Source organism: Podarcis bocagei, assembly GCF_964188305.1.
Source record: "Podarcis bocagei genome assembly, chromosome: 8".
Taxonomy (NCBI): domain Eukaryota; kingdom Metazoa; phylum Chordata; class Lepidosauria; order Squamata; family Lacertidae; genus Podarcis; species Podarcis bocagei.
The window spans coordinates 42,446,443-42,465,193 of record NC_138133.1 but is presented as its reverse complement, the minus strand read 5'-3'; the positions used below and the strand labels follow the sequence as shown (position 1 = coordinate 42,465,193).

Sequence of the window (18,751 nt, the reverse complement as noted above, 5' to 3'; positions counted from 1 at the left end):
TTGGAACATTCTGGAGCTGTAAAAGCTAGCTTGTAATTAAGTTCTGATTCACACATTACTCTGGGAGATGCAGATGAGATAAGTTCATATAATAGTTCATAAACATCAACTTCCTCAGGCATCACTGATCTATGTTGCTGGACCACTAATCTTTGACTGGGACCTCCAGCTGCTAGAGAAATTAACAGCAGGCATGGGTGTGCTAAAAGCAACTTTTCTGTGGAAGCAAGCATAGGAATTTGGGAGACTGATGTGCTGCTGGAGAGGGCCAAGCGAGTTTATATTGTTGAAGCATAAATGAAATATGAATCATTTGCAATAATAACTTACACCACAGACGTATATAAATACATGGAGCAGTGTTGTTTTTCAGAAACCCTGGACATATTATGTAACCACAGTATACCAACAGACATGATCATCCTTGTTCGTTTGTGCTCCAGTTTTTCTTTGAAGTCTCTTTATTATTTATTCATGAACAAAAGATAAAGAACAAAATTAAAAAGACAGAGGCAAATTATTATAGCATGCAAGCTGTAGCTCTTTGGACAAACTGCAACGCCAAATTGCTCTCCAGATTCAAACAAAGACCAGTTCATACGCTGCTGCTGGTTAATCACTATACATTCCCTAGCTACTGGTGTCCACAGGAGGTTAGGTAATGCCAAGAAAAACATTGGCAACAGTCAAACAATTCACTGCTCAAAACAACACCAGCAATAAAATAGCATGTATCAGATACTTGATTCTGTCCAAGACCTGAATTAAACGGCAGAAAAAATATTCCTGAAATTAATTTAGCTGAAAGGAAAATAGGCACAAGGAGCAGCAGGACCAGTATCACTTAAGAAATCATATGCAAATATTTTGCCAAATGCTTTACAGACAAATGAAGACGGGCAAATGTTTCATAGTAGAACTTCTTTGTACCGAGGTATCTGGCAGAAACAATCATCTAATGGTTTTTAAGTTCCTTAGAAACTTCATGGTAAAGTTAGAAAATATGTAGGTCATGAAAGCATTTAACTTTTGTACTTAAAATGATTTTCATTACTTGCAAAGCTTGCATAATTGACTTCCAAAATAATTTAGATTGAATATTTATGTTGTGATCCACCCTGAGATATATGAATGAAGCATGGCATACATATACCTCAGTGGGTGACAAGCAAGAGCCTCAGGTGATGTAGCATTTTTGTTGCTGGCATTTAGTGCAGGGGCTGTGTTATACAGCTGTATCTCTCTGTGGGTCAATTCTACACACACGGAGAGAGAGACTGTTTGTAAAGCATCAAACAACACTTCAGACACGTTCACTCTGGATTCTGGTAGGATGAAGTCAATCATTAAAGCTGTATGTTTATTTCCGTGACTAACAAAACCTAAGACAATGAATTCTTATAACAGAATGTTTCAGCTTCCACATTGTTTGGCTGCTCTGATGTGATATATATACACACAATCTCACACACACACTGCTTAAAGTAGAAGTTTAGCATAAGAGAAAACGGCAAAATGTTGGTAAATACCAATGTTTCCCCAAAATCACAGGACTGAAAAGTATCTCTAATAACCTTGCTATAATGGATTTGGACAGAGCCATGGGTGACTGAGATGGTGGCAGAAAATAGCATTTTTTAAAAAGTGGTGGAGGTATAAATTAGCTTAAAACTAAATGTAGCTACAGTGGATGCAGAGTGTCAGCTGTAAACCTGTTAAGTTAGGTCAGTAATTAAAAAGCAATGTAAAAGCCTTCTCCACCAAATCCTATCATCTGCCACAATGCTTTTGAGGGGGGTGACTTGCCCTTTTCAGTTTACCAGGGCCAGCCCTGGTGTGAGAAGGCACGAAAGTTATAGACTTCGTAAAATAGCTAGAGCATAATGTGACCAGCATTAGTGAAGCAAAAGTGAATCGGTAGTTAGACCACAGACATTTAGTGCATATATCATAAGATGCAGCTGACAGATTTATAATTAAAGACAGTGTATTATTAATCCAGTTTAGCAAAAACCGATGGCAAACAAGTGAATGGTTTCCTCTGGGACACTGACTGTTACATTCAACTCCACTGCTGCACCTCTACAAATATGAGCTTCATGCACAAACCATATCAAGTCTAGCATGAGCTGATACAGCTATATTTCAATAAAGGGTAAGCTCCCACAATTAAAGAGCTGAGTTTTCCCCCCGTCAGTGGGTAAAAATGGTCTTCATAGATCTGATCCCACAAAATAAAAGAGTATTGTAACGAGTTTGGCTGTCAGAGAAAAAAGTTATGAGCTGTTTTGCAACATCTACAACCACAGTGACATGCACAACACAAGTGACACATGTTAAATGCCAATAATTTTTTTTGGTATTAGACATGCTGCAGCTCTCTTGGCAAAAATGTTTCTTTATGTCATTTAAAACGATGCATCGTGAATCTGGGCTGCTAAATCAGAGTTTCTCAAGAGCTATTATTTATGTTTCACTTGGCAACTTATCAGCTGTGTTTAAACTGCTAATCACAAAAAAACTTACTTTAGTGGAAGAACACAGAAAATTCACTGAACTGTCCAGAATGATATCCTTATTGTGCACATATAAAATTTCCAGATGCATCTTTTTGTTGCCTAGTTGCTTCTCTCCCCGCTCCTCTGGGCCACAGATATAACAAGCATGCATTCACACATACACTACTGTTAAACTATTGGGTTTATGAGGATGAAATGCAATATTGTGGTGTTTTTAAAAGTTATTTATTTATTTATTTACTTAATGTATTTTTTCCCCACCTCCCAGAAAAGCCCCCAAAAGCCGCACTCCCTTTAAAGAGCGTGAGGCTCTTGGCTGGCTTTTGCAGAAGGTGGAGGAAATCCCCCACCTCCCGCAAAAGCCAGCAAGAGCCGCACACTCTTTAAAGAGCTGTGCCTAGCGTGGCCCGTCAGTCCCTTCTCCCTTCTCAGGTAAAAGCCCCCAAGAGCCGCAAACACGCTCCGTGCGCTCTTTAAAGGGAGCGCAGCTCTTGTGGGCTTTATCCCGAGGAAGGATAAGGGCAGCCCGTCACTGACAGGCTGTCCTTCTCCCACGTCGTAGAAAAGCCTGCAAGAGCCGCGCTCCCTTTAAAGAGCGCGTGGCTCTTGGCTGGTTTTTGCAGGAGGTGGGGGAAGGGACAGAGGGCAGCTTAGCCGCGTGCAGCCTCTTCTGGGCAGGGGGAGCCTTCATCCCACTGCCCGGGAGAGGCTTCGGCAGCTATCCCAGAAGCCACAACAGCAAGAGGCTATCCCAGAAGCCAGATCCCTCTTGCTGCTCTGGCTTCTGGGATTCAGAATATTTTTTTTCTTGTTTTCCTCCTCCAAAAACTAGGTGCGTCTTATCATCTGGTGCGTCTTATAGAGTGAAGAATATGGTACGTCTAGGGGGTTCGTGGGGTTTTGGAGTAGTATTTTGTATATTGCAGATACCATCCCTTTGCCGTGTCCCTTTGTTGTTGTAGGAGGTTTTTGAAGGCTGTCAGGGGCCTAGTTGCTGCTGATTCTACTACTGGATTGTTTAAAAGGGCATGTAATTGGTGATGAGTTAACCAGGGCATTTGGGTGTCTTCTAGTTTGTCTTGTATTTCTTGTGTTGATAAGGGTTTGTTATTTTTATAGAAATCTGTTAGGTGATATAGGCCTTTGGTTTGCCAGGTTTTTATCTGGATGTTTTGTGCTGAGTGGTGGAATAATGGATGGTATGCCAGGGGAATTAGTGGGGATAGGGTTGGGGATAGTTTGCCTATTTCTGCTTTCCATGCTTTAAGCATGGTCTGTGTGTACCTGTTAAGTGTTGTGGGAATTTTCCTTAGTTTGTTTGGGAGGAATGGGTATGCTGCGGTGCAGGTATTTTCAATTGTGTCCCTCTCTAGGTGTATCCATTGTTTTGTCTCATCTTCTAGTATATATGGGATTATGTGGCATACTTGGTTGGCAATGTAATATGCTTCTATGTTGGGGATTTCCCATCGTCCCTCTGAGGAGGGGAGGTGCAGGTATTTGGGGCTTATTCTTGGTTTTTTGTGTGAGAAGATATATATATATAAGTGTAGTTTTTTCTGCCATTTATGGAGTTGGGTTGGGGGAATCAAGATTGGGAGGGTTTGGAATAGGTAGGTTAGTTTTGGGAGCGTGATCATTTTGATCATGGCTATTTTGTCTGAGAGAGTGAAGTTCATGTTGTTCCATCTCTTTAGGTCTTTGTTAATTTGTTGTCACAAGGGGTTGGAGTTTTGGAAGTATAATTTATTGAGGTTTCTGGTTAGTTGTACCCCTAGGTATCTGAACTTGGTGTGGCAAAGTTTTATCTTGGTGACGTTTGTGCGTTATTTTTGAGTGTGATTTATATTTATTTTTATTGAAAATATTTAAACAAAATAAAGTGAAAAAATAAAAAGGAAACAAAAAGTGCATAAAAACACAAAAGAAAAAGCACTACAGTTCTGTGCATACTTGTCTAATACAAAGGTATATAAGTGCAATATTCTAATCATATATATTTATTTATAAGCTGCTATATTTTTTATAAATGCATTCCAAATGCCATTATATTTGTCCATGCACAATATATGTCTATAAACTATCCATTCGCATGTTGCAAAAGTTGTAACATATTTTAGCCATAGTTATCAAATTCCACTTAGTAGGTACATAATTTGAAAGAATACTATCCCCTCCCCCCAGTTATCCTTTGTGAAAACACCTGACTATTGAAAAAAGTATTTTCAAAAAACCCCACCTGACTATTGAAGTGGGTGTAGGCACTATAGCTACCATGGCAATCATGTGGAAGGGAACATGCACTTGTAGTATCATGACAATGCATTACTTTTCAGAAGGAAAGATTAATTGCAGCCTACTGAGACAGCCAAATGCACACACACACACAAAAACAGAAATATATCCGCTCTGTGTGAATTTAATCTATTCCCCCAATGGGAGTGCCCTGTAAAAAAAAAAGAGGGCAATTGTGGAAGCAGGTTTGCCCTCGCAGTAGAAGTAATTGCTTGGAGGACTAATTCACAGCAAATTGCTTTCCTACCGTCAACAGGTGCATAGGAGTCTCAAAGAAGGAATGTGTGTACAAATAAGTTGCACCTTTACTTGCTGTCAGTGTGAACTAGTTCACAAATCACAGGTGTGCAAACCAACCCCTATGCTTCACTCTGTCCTTGCACAGAAACAATTTTTGCGGGAGTATAGAGAAAAGAGAGGCCTGTAGGCAGAGCAGCACATTCTGCAAAATCAAAATTGGGGAAAGAGACTTTTCTAGATGAGAATTGTAGAGGACTTCTGATGACCTTCCTGTTTATATTCCTATAATCCCACTTGTTATAAACATTATATCGCATGCAGAAGTTGTTGATTGCCTCCAAATATATATATATATATATATATATATATGACATCTGGAAATTAGCCCTCCCCACAAAAACCGACACCAGAACCAGAGGCACACAGAACGCCATCTCCAATCAACCACACCAGACCCAAACCCAGACCCTCTCCACAGATAAATTACAGACACCATCCAGTAGCCAAACCATAGTGGCACCTCCGGATGCTGCACCCCCCTGCAATCCCTACACAGATCTGGCTGGCACAGGGCACAAAACCACAGCTCGCCCCTATACACGAAGCCAAGCCAGAGCACAACTAAGTGCAGTACAGCCATCTTCTCAGAAAAACTCTTCACAAGGTCAAGAGGTCAAGACACGAAAGCTTTAGCAACTAATCCACACCTAATGACCCTCCTAAGTGGCACTCAGAATATCACTCAAGTAATCACTCAAGATATCCCTCAAAGTAATTATGAACAAAAGAAGAAAAGGCACATTAACCTAGGAACTTCCTCTCTGCCCAGAACGTTGGAGGCTATACACCACACCCCCTCAACAGTATTTATAGGAACTCAAACACTGAGATCCTGCTCTGTTCTAGTAACAAGAAGCCGAAAGCACCAGCCTGAAGATGACGAGTGAGACCTCGTCGAAACGTCGCCTAGACACCCCAACTCTTACACGGGAAGACACCCGAAGACACCAAAACCTACATATATATATATATATATATATATATATATATATATATATATATATATATATATATATTTGTCTGTATGAGTGCTTCACATGTCCTTTTTAATTATCCTATGATTATGCAGCATCTCTAACAGTGAATAGTCTTATGACTCATCTGTGTATAAACTTGCCAGAACATCACTAAATCAGTTTAGAAACATCTTAATTTAAACAAGGGAAGCCAGTTGTACACGTCACCAGCTATGATCCTAAATAAACAAGTGTGAAGACGCACTGAAGTCTGTGTACTACTTTCAGCAACCCATACACTAAATATGTGATGTCCTGTGATGCTGTTGTGCTTTACTTTCTATACAAAAATAACCAGATTCACTATTTTATTACAGTGGTGCCTCACAAGACGAAAATAATCCGTTCCGCGAGTCTCTTCGTCTAGCGGTTTTTTCGTCTTGCGAAGCAACCCTATTAGCGGCTTAGCGGCTTAGCGCTATTAGCGGTTTAGCGGCTATTAAAGGCTTAGCAGCTTAGCGGCTAAAAGGCTATTAGCGGCTTAGCGGCTTAGAAAAAGGGGGGGAGCAAAAAAAAAATCGCAAGACTCGCAAGACGTTTTCGTCTTGCGAAGCAAGCCCATAGGGAAATTCGTCTTGCGAAGCGCATCGAAAAATGGAAAACCCTTTCGTCTAGCGGGTTTTCCGTCTTGCGAGGCATTCGTCTTGCGGGGCACCACTGTATGCTAAAAGTCACAGGCATTTTAGCTTAGATTGTATATGTTTCATACAAAATGATATACAGAAAATATGGTGAAATATCCAGAGCTCTTCATCAGACTAGATGGTAAATTTGGACTAGATGTATCAATCCAGCATCAGTTAACATACATTACATAAATTTATTTTTATGCCGCCTTTCAACAGTTCAAGCCATGCTCAAGGCAGCTTACATAATGCAAAAACACATAACTACAAAATAACCAAAGTAGCCATCAGTAGTAAATACAAAATACAAAACCAAACTGAACAATTTCCACATAAATCACAGCAAAAGATACAAAAAAGCGAAAAACTCCAGCAGCAACCACTCCCTCCCCAACAACACCTCAGCAGCCTCAGGCCCCACCACCCCATGTTTAGGTGTAAAAAGGCCAGAGCTTTGTGGGATGCTCAATTCTCATTTCCAGTAAGAGCCAGTCTGCCCAGGTTAAGCACCACCTTAAGTCAGGGCCAGCATCAAGGAACTGGGCTGGCATCCACTGAGGGCTCACACCCATGCTACACATTGACCAGAGCCCCATTCCTCTTTCACCATTACAACCTACTAGTTTGCTGCCTTTCATTCTGGTCCTGACAATGGTGAAGCAATAAACAAAAAGTATTGGTAGATGCCGCTGCCTGCTTGTTTATTGGATTGCTGCCTGGCAATCAAACAAAAGGTAGCACTGTGCTAGATTCGCACAAAATCTTGAAATGTTGTGCTTCCAGAGATGGGAGACAAGCAATTGATTATTCCACCTTCCCAATAGGTCTTGGGGCAACCAGAAACTTGCAGAGCATCTGGCAGAGTCTAATTTGAATACCTGCTAACTCCTCCCACATCCCATCTTCAAACTCTTAGCAGATACAGACACAACAGTCTGCATGTCATTTTCACACATACATTTTTAATTTTAGGTCATACAGTGACATAAATTTGAGTCTCTTAAAATTTATATCTGACTTCAGGAGCGGGAGAAAGAGAAGTCAAACATTTACAATTTTAGGTACATACTTGCATGCCATAAACTAGTCTGAAGCAATATTCCAGATCCGGGTTGACGCGATCTGGAAATGGCGGATTCCCTCCGAGCTGCGGAGGGAATCGGCTCTACCGAGGACGGGTCTTTGCCGCGCCGGCGACGCGGGGACCCTTAAAAACCGCAGGCGCGGATGCCTGCGGACTGAAGACTCAGCGGGTGCCTTAAGCGCCCCCCCTGATCCACGAAGAGCCTTTTTAAAGGCTGCGGAGAGGATACGGGGGTGGCGTGGCACTGAGAGTCGATCGCTACCTCGGTGGAGCGAAGCCGCGAGCCATGACCAGAGAGCGCTGACTTCCTTCCTTGAAAATTTGGACTGAAAGAATCACCCGTGAGTAAGACGGATTGGGACTTTAAAAAAATTTGACCCTGAATTGGAGACGACCGGGGGGTGTGCTAAAAGGAAGTCCGCACCCCCCCCCTTGCAGACGATCTACGCAACGACATAAGAGCTAAGCTGGAGAGCCTACCCTTGGTGGGGTGAGTTAAAAAGGACATTAACTTTCAAGATTTGGCTAAAGGAAATTTTGGGCTGGAGAGTGGAGTTTTGGAAACCTTCTTTTTGTTTTAAACAACCCCCCCTCCCGGGCTCGGGAAAGTCCTGCCTTTGTGCCTGTGTAAGAGCTGCGGAGTTTGACAGCTGTCAAAGCTGTCAAACGGGCGGTTTAAAGTGGAAAAATCGCTATCTAAGATCCCTCTGGACTAAGACGAGTTATAATTGAGCCAAAATTGTTGGAAACAAAGTAATAATAATTTGTTAAAGGACTGTTGGAGAAAAGACTAATAAGTAACCAGATTCCCTCTAGGGGGAATTCTGTGAAACTACAATGGATACAATGGCTGTGGAAGGAAAGTTACTAGTGGAAATCGAAAGGATGTTTCAATTGGTGGGAACCTTACAAGAGCAGAGCTTGGCCATGAATAAACAACTTGTGACTATGACCTTGGGAACAGGCAACTCTGCTCTCTGTATTGAGGACCTGAATGAGAAAGAATCCACAGCTGAATGGGAAACAATATCTACAGAGGTGGAAGAGACTAAACAACAAGAAAAAGAAGAAGTAACCTTGGGAAGTAACAACCAAAAGCCGACATCTGTGGAACACAAGCAAGGAGACGCTGGGAACTTATCTACCACAAGTCTGCGAAAGACACAGAAGAAGAAGGAGGAGGTCCCGGGACAATATGGAATACAGGAACTTAAAATAAAGAAATATGACTGGGGCCTCAGTTTGGACTTTGATTCTGAAGATACAGGCTTTGTGGAAATTTTTCAGCAGTTACTTTCAAATCTCCTTGTGGGAAGAGAATACACTTTGATGGTGAAAGAACTTTTTCCAGACTCGACGATTGACATAAAGGACTACCAACAAGACAGGCGGAGAGGGACTGAAATAGACTTGAAAGCCTCGGACGTGAGGAACCCAGGCTGAGAATCTCGAATTTGGATTTCTATTGGGAAGGGACAAAAACCGGGGATGGGAGGGAGGGAAGAGGAGATTCTTAAAAACTCTTAAGACTTTTAGGTTTGGTTAATATGACTATTAATTAAGACAAAATGAAAATCGATGGAAGAGAACTTAAGTCCAACTTAGGAAAATCAATTTTTATTATAAAAGAGGTAATAAGATGAATAAGATGGTTAAGAGGAGAAACACCAACTTGCTGATATAATCTTGGGAACTGGGATGCACGAGGGGGGGTGGGGGGAAGTCAGGGAACAAGGTTATGAAATGGGGATTTGCTGATTTTATACATGTTTTTGTTTTGTGTCTTTTCTTTGTGTGTGTTTTGTTTTTATAAAAGCAGAAAACCAAATAAAAATTTTTATTAAAAAAAAATGAAGCAATATTTGTGTTTAATTGGATTATCACTGCATTTCAGGAGTGCACTCAGGGCCAACCAGATGTAAATTTAAAAGAGTAATTAGCAAATTCAGGTTTTTTTATTTTAAAATTAAATGCCAGGCATAGGGGGCAGATGTGGGGAAGGGAAGTTTAAGCTCTACTGGCACCAAGAAAATTCATGTAAGAGATTCTCTTAAGAGTGATTACTATTACAGTACATCGTGTTACAGTCATCTTTTACTGTCTCATAAATCAATACATATACAACCTTCATTTAAATCTATGAAACCTAGGTACCTTCCATTTAACTGAAATGCTCTTTACCCAAGACATTTCCTGAATATTAAGCTACTTTGCTCAAGCTACAACATTTTGAAAGATTATCTCATGTGAAATAGAAAATCTAAATGGCCAGTGTTACTATTCTCCAAGGTTAGAAATAACAACAATAGTGTCCAAAATAAGAATGTATTATCTAATTACAAAATGTTAAGCCTCACAACAACTCTGTGATGTAGGTTAGGCTGAGATGCAGAGACTGGCCCAAGATCACCCAGTGAGCTCCATGGCTGAGCGGGGATTTGTACCTTGGTTTCCAAAGTCCAAGTCTGACATGCTAATCACTGCACCACACTGGTTCCCAATGTGTGTGAATATAATTAAATATTCAAATATTACAAATAGTGCCAAGAGTAAATCTCAGTTGCTGAACATGAGCATTTGCTAACTTTTCCATTTATTCTCTCTCTCCATTTCAAAATTCAGTTTTATATACAATAGAAAATCAACACCCAATGCTTACCTTTCAAATCCAATTTGCCGGAGTGTTTTTTCCCAGGTCAAGCCTATAGAGAAACATAAAGGAAGGGGATTCATTAACATCCTTTTTCATTTAATTGTTTTCCATTCATTTATTACTGTTATTTGGCAGCTGAACCTTCAGCCTGATACTTATGCCATAGTTGGTAGAATGAATAGTGTACAGTACTAGTCCTCAAGTGGCTTGGTAGCTGGAAAAGCCAAGGCCCATTATGCCCATGCCCATCCCGTTTAATCAGTATCACCATAGGCATAGGAAAGAGCCACAGCATGGGCTTCTCTTGCTTAATCCTGGGATTCTCATTTTATCCATGTGGTACAGGAGCAACACCCATAGCACTGTAGAAGCAGGAACACGGGGTTCGGTGGTAAACAGCCCAAATTACATGCCTTTTCAATATACCAGTTTACAATATGGTAACCCAACAGCACAGCAGGAGGACACTATTCCACCATTTTTTATTCAACAAGGTGTGGCATCACTGATCAAACACAAATGAGTACCCTTGCATTTTGAATTCATCCATTTTTCATTTAACAACCCAGGCTTCCACTTGTTTTCCTAATAGGAGCTCTCTTACATTCATACCAACTTACTAGCAACCTTTTACAGTGAAATTTTATGCAATGCAGGTTTACTGGGAAGTTAAATTCTACTGTGTTCAATCGGGATTATTCCCTAGTACAGGAGTGGCCAAGCCGCCCCCGCCCCCCAAATTTAGAAGCCTGATCTAGCTTCCAAATGATATTTCCCAGACTTCCCAAATTCCACTGGTTTTGGTGGAAGCAGCAAAAAGAAAGAAGAATAGAAGAAATAAGGCAGACACATAGCCCAGCACACTGATGGGGATGCAAATCACCCCTTCTCTAAATTATTGGACCAAACATTTAACAAGCTAGAAGTGGGTGATAACGTCCACTTCAGCAGATATGCACAGAGATGCTGAGGACAGGAATGTGACTGTGTGCAAGAGCGTGGAATGGCCACACTCACCACTGCCTGGCAGGTCAGCTATACTCCTGCTCTATAACTGTTTAGGATTATAGCATTACACACCCTTGGAGCTGGGTATATGGATAGATGTGGTTCATTTTGCTTTGGTAATATGATAACAAATGGGTTAAGTCCAATGTTAGGATAACTGTGGAACAGGTCCCGAGACAACAAAACTGGAAAAAACCCCGTATGTTTTACTAGTAATCTAGTAAGAACAGATGTAACTTTCCTGCCCTCCATGTTTAATTTGAATATATATTTTAGGTTATAGGTTATTTTTCTGATTGGGAAAATAGAAATTTTACATTCACAGATTTTCTCACCCATGAAGAAATAAGAGCATGAGCAGATGACTGCTTCTCCTCCCTCTCACCCCCAGATTCAAAAGATTTCAGGCAAAATATTTTGTACTAACTACAACTGGAAATAACATCAAGAAACTTTGCATAGGAGTCTAAAAATAATAATAGGAAAATGAGCACTCCTTTAACGTTACACAAACTAAAATATAAGGGGGGATAAGGGTTTTTTAGGAATTACCATTTTACTGCATTTGGTCCATTACAATGTTCTCAATTGGTTACAGCATACAGGAAGTCCATTACAAAATGATGTATCAAAGGTATGTTACTCAAGCCAATTTTTAAAAAAGCAAGATGTTTGTCAGAGATAGAATCAAATTCTAGTATTGCTAAGCAGAATGTTGTCGTTTCAGTGAGTATAAAATCCTGCTCAAAGTATGCTGGCTGTTGGGCCGTAATAATAAACATTCATTCAATCCTGCTCAAATTTACTGTTTCAAACTGTTGTTTATCAAGCAACTGGGGTTAACTTTAGAATGGTTCCTCTGACTGTCTTAATTAATTATGTGGAGGATAATTGCTGGCCTTCTACTTGACTGCAAAAGATTGCACATGCAAGACATTGTAAATCTGCAGTCTTGCTTAAGGGATATCTAATTTAAATATTAGCTACAGTCAACAGAAAAGATCTATTGCAGGGACAAAATTAGATAGCTGACATCGATGGCTGAGAAATGGAATACAACATTGGAATATAACCTATTATGCTATTATGACTAATAGACATATTTGTCTATATTAATGACATATTAATAAGAAAATATTTTAAATAATCAGTAATCAAAAAAGAGTGCAGCAAGGATAATCATATCACAAGCAGATAACCTGGTTTCAGTTAATGCTAGAAAATAAACATGCCTCATGTATAATGAGAATGTTGGTGCTCGTAGTTTTCTACAGTATGTGCAAATTGGTGTTCATAATATTCTACAGCATGCGCAATTATAAATAAAAAAATACGAACCCTCAAATGAAAATAATTAGACCCAACATAGTTTCTCTGAAGAGTAGGGTGCTTTAGTTTTAACATGTTCCCTCAATTTATCATTTTACAGTGGATCTTCAGGGTCTCATTTTTCTTCATTTTTACCCTGGTGCCCTCCATTCTTTCTTTTTCTCAATTACATTTAATCTAAAACTCTGCATGCATGCATCTGCCCAACTGATGACTAATCTGAGGTTGATCCAAAACAGTGGGTTGCATGAGGTGAAGGTTAAGATGCCATGCCCTCCACCCCGCCCCCAATTCCATATACTGGACTGCACTAGAAACTGAATCTTAATTTGATAGTGGGACAGCATCATCCACCACACCTGGGAGCAGCAAGCAAGCTTAAACAGCCACATGGCACAGGGCATGTGGCACCCATAGCTCTGTTGCCCAATACCTCCTTGCTGCTCACCACCATTTACTGCCTAATGCAGCTGCCCCACTCTGCTTAATGGCTAGGTCAGCCCTGACCAATGACATTGAATATGACAACAGCATCACCTATTGGGGGGTGGAGACATGGAGTCGATACCCCAGCCAGGCTGTCAATCAACCTGGGGAAACGTGTCAAGGTTTGTACCACTGCATTTGCACAACCTGATTTAGCAGGCATGCATTCAGGGGATTGGTGCACATAACACTGCATGTGTATGTCCAATGCAGACAAGGTATCTATTTGCAGAAATCTGCATCCACGTGTATCTCTCACTTGCTCAAATAGAAAACTATTCCTTAAAGCAGGGGTGGGAAACTTATGCCCCTCCAGTTGTTGCTGACCTCCCATCAGCCACAGCTAGCATGACCAATGGTCAGGGTTGATGGAAGCTGGAAGTCCAGCACCATCTGGATGGCCAAAAGTTCCCTACCCTCAAGGGGTATCTCTCCCTCTTCTCCATTTATAATCCATTCCCAGCTCCCAATTAAAGGAATAACCTTGGGAGAATGTTGCTAACAAGCTGCAGAACATTGATTTTTAAAAATCCTGAAGAAAGCTGCATTAGTTAAACTGTATACTTTTCAAATAACAAATCATTTTGGGCCTCCTCCAATCAACATCTCTGCTTTAACTCTTTTCTCGATAGACGTTTAGAGTCTGTATTTTGATGGCCATTGGTTTAACTTTTCACTTCAAGCTCCTCATATAGAAGCATGATATCAATTGTTAGGTTGCTGTATTTAAAAATATAAGGTTCCTATGATTAAAATTTTGTTTCAGGAACTTGCTGCAGACTGTTTAGCTGCTAAATAATTCCCATCTGTTTTCCATGTTCCTGTTTTGCATTAAGTTGGGCAGATATATTGACAAAGAGAGGCTAAATCACATAAGATTTCAGGAGTTACTAGATATACTAAGTATATACTATCCCAGTATATATTTAGTATATATAGCAACAATTGAGTAATAGCACTTGATATTATGCCTACTTTCCAAAACATATCCGGCGCAGCACTTTTTTGCTAATATGTATTTACCACATTGGCAGCCAAAACAGACCATATAACTCCAGACCATGCACATGACAGTCTTCCATTGTAGTAGCCACAGTGAAAATTTTAAAAAGACCCAGAAAAAACAGTAGTTAATGATACTATAAAACCTTAAACAACAAAGACAGGACCAGCTAATGATAAGAAAAATAGCAAGGGATCTGCCTAATTAAAGTATTTTAGCCAACAAGCTAAATGTCTGCCAGAACAAAAATGTCTTGATAAAATGATGAAATATTAAGATCAGAATGGATCATAACTTCTATTAGTATACAACAAACAACATTAACCACAGCCAAGCACATTAAACTACCTAGGAATCTCATCCTGTATGCCCTTGTCAAAGGGGGAATGTTTTATTGCTGTTATATCAGTAGAATATCTGGAGAGTGCACAAGTGAATAGATAAATTAACAGACATATCTAAAATTATCTAGGAATTTCATCTTGCATGCACCTTAACAGCCAGGAAAAAAATAATTTTGAGTGTCTTCCACATTTCATGAGACTTGAAGAAGAAATTAAATGGCAAAAGCCAAACCTTTTAAACAGATCCATCTCATAACAATTACCCAACCTTCTAGCATGATACTAATCCTTTCTGGGGATGAGGAACCTCTAACCTTTCAGATGTTGTTCGACTTCCAAATCCCATCAGCCACCGCCAGCAAAGCCAATGGTTCAGCAACATCTGGAAGATAACAGGTTCTCCATTCCTGATTTTGAAAAGATCATATCTGCCTATGCATCTGGGAATGGTAGATACCTCAGTACATTTTGAAATGCTACACAGAACTCAACTGGTAGAGAGGGAAAATACTGCTGGTATGGGTAACAGAGGAAATCGGGAAGTGCAATCCTGACATATTATTAGTGAATACATTTAAATTGAGCATTTCAATGGAAACACAGGAAATGCATCCGATCTCTTACACAGAGCCTGTTAAAGCATCAGACTTCTGCACGAAAAGATGCAAGAAAGATAAAGATACCACTAGTTTGAAATAAAGGGGGGAGGTCTTTTATAAAAGCAAAGAAAGGAAAAGAAAAGCATAGCCTTATTTGAACTAGTATAGGAACTAGATTGCCAGAAACAGACATATAAGTTTTAAAACTAACTTCTGGAACATAAGAAAACAGATACCAATAAGAATCGTAATACCAATGAGAAACTGTAAACACTTAAATTTGCACTACTTCAGGAAGGAACTGAAATTAGTGAAGAGGCTAGCCAAAATGAAGAGGGGATGACACCATTTTCTGTAACTAAAATTAATCTGCCAATTTAATAAAATGTCAGCTGATGTAGAACAAGTATAAGTATTCCATTTTCAAAACAGTCAATGTAATACAGGGTTAATATACCATTGCCTACATGGCTGTGTGAAGGGACGCGGGTGACACTGTGGGTTAAACCACAGAGCCTAGGGCTTGCCGATCAGAAGGTCGGCGGTTCGAATCCCCGCAACAGGGTGAGCTCCCGTTGCTTGGTCCCTGCTCCTGCCAGCCTAGCAGTTCAAAAGCATGTCAAAGTGCAAGTAGATAAATAGGTACTGCTCCGGTGGGAAAGTAAACAGCGTTTCCATGTGCCGTTTTGGTTTGCCAGAAGCAGCTTAGTTATGCTGGCTACATGACCCAGCAGCTGTACGCCGGCTCCCTCAGCCAATAAAGCGAGAGGAGTGCCGCAACCCCAGAGTTGGCCACGACTGGACCTAATGGTCAGGGGTCCCTTTACCTTTTGCATGGCTGTGCATAACCACAGTGGGATGACTTCCTTTTCTTATAAACCTCTGGGTCATCAGGTTGGCTACTTTAAGAATAGGCAGCTCTCTTGACTGCGAGCATGAAGATCATGAGAACTGTCATGGTAACAATTAGAACAATCAATAATGAATGCATTCAGTAGTGAAGAAAAGCATGGATAATAAATAGTTAACTACTGGTACATACTGTCAGGAGTTCAGCCTACACTCGAGTAGGACTCTGGCAGAGACACATGCCTGACTCGCATGTTCCCTCCCTCCTGGTTGATCATTTGGGAGTTTCATAAGCTTTTTTCAGCCCGAACATCACAGCGACCGATGCCAACCGACACTGGCACACTTAGGGATCCGCAGAGTTTGCGCAACTTGCGTGACAGACCTCAGCAACTCAGCATTTTGGCTAATCTACTTTATTTACATATAAACACACACAGAGCACTACAACATGGCTCCCTCTCTCTCTAGCATCAGACAGCAAAGAGAAAAAGAACAAAGGACAATAGTCCCACTTCACGAAACACAATAACACAAACATCCTGTTTCCGTCATTTCCCACTCTGTGGAGTCAAAACACATACTGTCATGTGATAGACAAAAATCCCATGACTGCAATCATAGATCAGAAATTCTAACACATACATTATCCAAGTCCTGAGAGGATTTGTGGTTTATTTCAAATTAGAAACACTAAACAAAAGCAATTTACAAAAGGCAAGAGAAAGGAACCCAAAATTCTTTGGTTCCACAAGATTTGTGTGAAGAAAGTATGCAGAGCTTATGGGGAATAGTTTTGTATATCAAATATTCTCTCTTCACATTAGGTTTTTGAACACTATTTCCATTGTACTCTCTGGCTAAAATTTGGCAATACCTCCTGAAATGAATACAACTTCTCAGGTTCTAGCTAATGCCAGCTTCAACCCATTAAAATGTAGTTCATATTGTTTAAAATATTGACTATATATCTCTGAATGATAGTGTTTCAGCATGCACTGGGAAAATCAGAGGCATAAACTTTTAAGAGTACCGGTATATATTTTAAGCAAATCGGTCTCTATAAAACAATGGGTCATACAACCCTTTTCCTGCTTTATTTGCTGCACGACTAGTGTAGACATACACTAACAGGTAAAGCAGCAAGCTGACCCAGATAAGTAAAGAAGAACTGTCCTGTCTTAGTCACCCCTAAAACCTCATTGTAAAAGTATTTCCTGTTGTAATGGTATTATACCCACCTGAGTCCTGGCCTACACTGATGTGACAGTCTTTAATCAGCCTTAACTCCCACAAACCCCAGCCAGCACAGAGTCAATCCATTGGTCAGATGTAACCCAATAGTTTATCCGTATTTAGTCATTCCCAAGTGGGTGCTCCCTTAAAGTTGCTGGACTACAAGTCCCATCATCACTGAAGATTTGCCATGCTGGCTGCTGCTGCTGGGAGTTTTAGTCCAAAGCACCTGGGGGGCATCAGGTTAGGGGGTGGCTAGTCTGTACTGTCCATATGTTTGTGAAATATCCCTGAAATAACACAAACAACTCATGCACTGGATATACAATCCTATGCCCCTTTTCTAATTTAGGCAACACTTCCACATTTCTCCAAATGAACATTAGCAACAGAGAAACATTAACTTTTCTCAAAACGTCTATGAAAACACTAACAAATGCCATCCACCCTCATGCTTCAAGTACACTGTCATTCTTCCCATTTACTAAAGAGAACACATAGCAAGGCTCAAAACAGGAAGACTTAAAGGCAGTGTGACTTTTATAATTATCAAAACTTCAGTAAGCTGTGCATTGCCGTGCCTCTTCACAAGCATTCAAGAGAAAGTTAGTACACTGCTTGAAATCATAAAGTTATTCTTCCATGGAAACTTGACAGGAGGTTGTCAGTTTTTATTTATTAAGTTTATATCCTGCCCTTCCTCCCAAAAGAGCACACGGCAAAGATAAGACATCTGCCTATTTGACTCCTCACCTCAACCCCTCTACTCCCCACTCTTACAAGATATGGATGTTAATGGCTGCATTGGGTCAAAGAGATACATAACTCTAGACCAAATTTTCTTTAAAAAATGTCATACCTCTGTGACATTCCTCTCACTGGGGTCAGAAACAAACCAAATAAACTTTCCCACCCCCATGCGCTGGTGGCTGTTCAGGCACCACCCCAGAAGACATTTATATAGCACAATTAATGTCACATCTAGTCAGACCCCATGGCTTGCAAATACTGAATTCGGATGCACTGGCAAAGCCTGGAATACATGCGGATTAAGCATTTATAATTCAGAAGTTACTAGGACCATGATCGTCGTAAGGGAGAAGAAGAAAGGAAGGGAGGAGGCAGCTATCAGGGTAAAAGAAAAAGAGAACTTTCAAATTGCTGGACCATTTATTAAAACACTTGGGGAACTGCTGTTTTATAGGCTGAAGTGCTTTTGGCAGGTTTATTTCTTTACATATAGATGGATTTTGCATCAGGAGTTGGAAATTGCAAGAGCACCAATTCCCTTTTCATAATGCAAACTTTACAGCTCATAAACTATTGGTAGATTTATAACAGAGGGGCTCTCTTTGGAATGTCTACTGCATCCTGTTCTCCTGGGATGATTTTAGTAATATTTTT

The 18,751-nt window shown here is 40.4% G+C and overlaps 1 protein-coding gene across 5 annotated transcripts in view; it reads right to left on the bottom strand.

Moving 5' to 3' along the window:
• Nucleotides 1-18,751, bottom strand: part of PIEZO2 (piezo type mechanosensitive ion channel component 2) — a 209,924-nt gene that overhangs the window by 104,256 nt on the left and 86,917 nt on the right. For all 5 annotated transcript variants that reach the window (XM_081205510.1, XM_081205513.1, XM_081205514.1 and 2 more), the window contains exon 4: nucleotides 10,500-10,542. In XM_081205510.1, the coding sequence (XP_081061636.1) occupies nucleotides 10,500-10,542 (43 nt within the window). The remainder of the gene's footprint in view (nucleotides 1-10,499; nucleotides 10,543-18,751) is intronic.